General features: G+C 20.1%; 3 protein-coding genes across 3 annotated transcripts in view; 1 reads left to right on the top strand and 2 right to left on the bottom strand. All coding sequences in view use genetic code 6, as the record gives it.

Annotated features, from left to right (window-relative positions):
* Nucleotides 1-621: 621 nt before the first annotated feature.
* Nucleotides 622-1248, bottom strand: TTHERM_00211510 (glutathione S-transferase, amine-terminal domain protein; the record flags this gene model as incomplete). Its single annotated transcript, XM_001007144.1, has 1 exon — nt 622-1248. The coding sequence occupies one exon, from the start codon at nt 1246-1248 to the stop codon at nt 622-624; it is 627 nt and encodes a 208-aa protein (XP_001007144.1).
* Nucleotides 1249-2327: 1079 nt separating this feature from the next.
* TTHERM_00211500 (glutathione S-transferase, amine-terminal domain protein) lies at nt 2328-2969 on the top strand (the record flags this gene model as incomplete). The annotated part of the gene is made up of 1 exon (XM_001007143.1): nt 2328-2969. One exon carries the CDS (start codon nt 2328-2330, stop codon nt 2967-2969), a length of 642 nt encoding a protein of 213 aa, XP_001007143.1.
* Nucleotides 2970-3332: 363 nt separating this feature from the next.
* The window catches only part of TTHERM_00210500 (hypothetical protein), a gene marked incomplete at its 3' end in the record, with an annotated part of 3089 nt that continues 2865 nt past the window's right edge, over nt 3333-3556 (bottom strand). Inside the window, exons 16-17 of the mRNA XM_001007142.3 lie at nt 3499-3556; nt 3333-3397 (exon numbers count right to left, since the gene is read on the bottom strand). The exon at nt 3499-3556 is cut by the window's right edge and continues 115 nt beyond it. Of these exons, the coding sequence (XP_001007142.3) occupies nt 3333-3397; nt 3499-3556 (123 nt within the window). The remainder of the gene's footprint in view (nt 3398-3498) is intronic.

Here is a 3556-nt window from a genome sequence, read left to right as displayed (position 1 = left end):
AGAGTTGATGATTAAATAAGTAATCTACCAAATTAAATATTAAATGCAATTTATCTACTCCACTTATATTTATTTCTTTTTTATTGCTTCTCTCATAAGATAAATCCTCATTATATTAATAATATAAACAAACTCTTATCTTCCAAGTAATATTCTTGTTAAAAGTAAACAAAAATAAATATTAATTTTAAAAATATAAGATTTATTAATTTCAATATTTTTAATAATATTAATATTTTTAATTTTTATTAATCTCAATTATTAATAAAAATTAATTTATTTTTTATTATTTTAATTGACAACTTAATAATAGAAAATATCAATATTTTTTAAAAATCCTGAAAACATTAGAAAAAATTAGTTGCAAAAATTATTTTATAAAAATACATTTTTTATATTTTCAAAATTTCACTAATTCTCTCAAATTCATAATTAAGAGCTCATATTAAATTAATTTATTAACACATTTTTAAGTAAAATGATGAATGATTTATGGTATTTAAAAAGCTAAAATTAATTACAAATGCGACAAATAAATTCACATAAAAAAACATTAAATAACCAATAAAGCAAACAATCTAGAAACAACAAAATAATTTTTTTATTTAATTATTTAAATAATCATGTAAATTTAGGATATCTGTTTGAGCTATGGTAAGCCTTAATCAAAGGAACTTCTTCAAAGTTTTTCATAAATGGACCAAAAGCTTAAGCAAATTACTTGTATTCATCATTCAACAAATGTTAAAATGCATTTATAGCTGTGTAAGCATAAATATCTGCTAAGGTTAACTTGTCTTCAAAGAAAAATTTTTTATTTCCTAAAACAGCTTATAAACTCTTAAATTTAGGAATTACAGAATTGTTGATTTCTGCCTTCTTTTCTTCTCCTGTTTTCGTTGATGCTAAGAATGTTTTGGCAATCAATTCATCACAGAGGAATCTGATATTATCTATCTTAAATCTTATTAGTCCAAATCCCAATAAATGATGCTACTTAGTGATATCTAAAGCATAACTGATAATGTTTTAAGATTCAGTTATCTTAAAATCGCCGTGTATGAGGTAAGGCAAGTTAGGAAAATCTAGACCAAGTTCTTTTTTATCTTTTTCAAACCAGTCTTTAGCTCCTTCAAAAGTATAGTTAGTCTGTTAATATGGATATTGAGCTAGTTCAAAAATATATCTTATAGGCTATGCTCTTAATGGAAAACCCCAGTATCCTAAATTTATAGTTTGTGAAGACATTTAAGTATTTATTTTAGTGATTTTTATTATTAAATTTGATTTTAATTTATTAAAAATGTTTATGTTGTTTTTAGCGTTCGCTATTTCATAAGATCTTTATTGGCTTATTTTATATTTTTAATTTAAATGATTAATCTAATTTGTTAGAATTTGACAGAAATCTTTCTAAATTAAAAAGTTTAGGCTTTTTAAACTAGAATACCTTTGTAAAGTAATTTTTTTCCTACATAAATAATATTCATATCAACCTATATATTTATGTCTTCTTTATAATGTTTTATTAATTTCCTTTGTAAATTTGCATAAATTAACTTTAAAATATTTAAATTTTATATCAAAAATAAATTTTAGTTGTATTTATAAAAAAAATATTTCATTAATCTGTTGTTTGTAAAGATTTTCTTAAAACTATAAAATTGTATAAATAAATGTAAAAATTAAAAAGTAAACAATTTGAAATAGTGTTTAATACTGTTAAATAAAGTTATTTGATTTATCTTTACAAAATTAAGGAATAACTAAAGAACAAAATAAAAAAAATATGAGTTCGGTTAATGAATAAAAGATTTATAAGTAAGAATTTAGCAGAAATGTTTCTTGTTTAATAAACATAAGATTCATTTAACAATAAGGTAAAAGTTTAAACAAAATAACTTTAAAGAAATTTTATAATTCAAATAAATATTTTTTTTAAAATTAATTGAGAAATTAACTAGAAATAACTCTCAATAAAATATAATCTTTTAAGCTTTTAAGTATGTTATAAAAATATTTTAGTACATTTAATAGAAAAACTGAATTATTAAATTTGTAAAAAAATGTAAAAGTCAAAAAGTAAAATTTGCTAATTGATTTAAAGCTGTTGAATAAAAGATTGATTTATTTTTCTATTTTAATTAATTAAGAAAAATCAGAGAAAAAATATAGAACAATTTTGGAATAAGAAATCTGATTAAAATTACTTTTTTTTGAATTTTTATCCAAAATTTTATGCATTTAAATAATTCTGGTGATCTAATTTTTTAAAGTAAAGCATTTAATCAATAAATTGAGCTAAGCAAATTAAAAAATATTACAAAATGGACTCTTCGAATACAACTAACTAAATTGGAAAAAAACAAACCAATGAATCTAAAGAGTTAATCATAGGCTATTTGGAGAATGCCTCAAGAGGTTAAACTGTTAGATATATCTTAGATCTTGTAGGTTATCCTTACGCTGAACATAAGTACACTTCTTCATCTACTGAATGGGAAAAAAAAAAATCAGAGCTTGGATTAGATTTCCCAAATCTTCCTTACCTGATTCATGGAGACTTTTCAATATCCGAGTCTTAAAATATTGTGAATTATTTGATTGAATTAACAAATTAATAGTACCTGTATGGGGAAGGAAAAGAAAAATACAGAGTAGATAATATTAGATTTGTATGTGATGATTTATTTTCAAAAATTTATCAAGCATCAAAATAAAATGAAGATGGAAAGAACATGCTAAATTCTTAAGTTATTCCTAAAATTTAATAATTGCAAAAAGCATTAGGAAACAAGCCTTAGTTCTTTGAAAGTTTAACTATCGCAGATCTTTATGCATACATAACTTTAAAAAATTTTAAAACAGGCTGTTCGAATGCATACATAGAATTCGCTTCTACTTTTGATCCTTTTTTAAAAAGATTGGAAGAAATCCTTTCTAAAAAAAACTAATATAAAAATAAATGAATAAATAAATAAATTAAAAGTTTTATATTTATTTTAATTATTGTAATTGTTTTAAATAAATATGCTTGTTAAATTAGTATTAAAAATGCATAATTTTAATTTAAAATTATTTTTAAATTTTTGGTGTTAATATATTTGAGTAGAAATAAAAGATATATTACAGTATATTTATTTATATCTTCATGGATAAATTAGAATATACTTTAATTAAAATTAGATTAAGAAATTAGTATATTATTCATAAAAATAAATATAAATATGATTTTATGATTGAGCAATTTAAAGCAAACTATTTATGATAAAAAGAATAAACAAAAATATACAATAAATTTATAAAATAAATTCAAATAATAATATCTGATATCACATATCTTAAACCTTTTTTTGAGTTTTTTTTGTATAGCTAGATTTGATGAGCTTAAAAAAGTCTATTTAATAATATAATATTTCAATAAATAAATAAATGAATAAGTTTATAAAAGAAATAATTAATAAGTTAATATGAAAAATTGTTAAATTTAGAATTTACGGATTTGAAAGTTTAAGAAAAGAAATTTGCTTTAAATTGCAGCTAATTTATTTTATAA

The sequence above is a fragment of the Tetrahymena thermophila genome, assembly GCF_000189635.1.
Source record: "Tetrahymena thermophila SB210 genomic scaffold scf_8254815, whole genome shotgun sequence".
NCBI classification, from domain to species: Eukaryota; Ciliophora; class Oligohymenophorea; order Hymenostomatida; family Tetrahymenidae; genus Tetrahymena; species Tetrahymena thermophila.
This window is presented reverse-complemented; position numbering and strand designations above follow the sequence as displayed.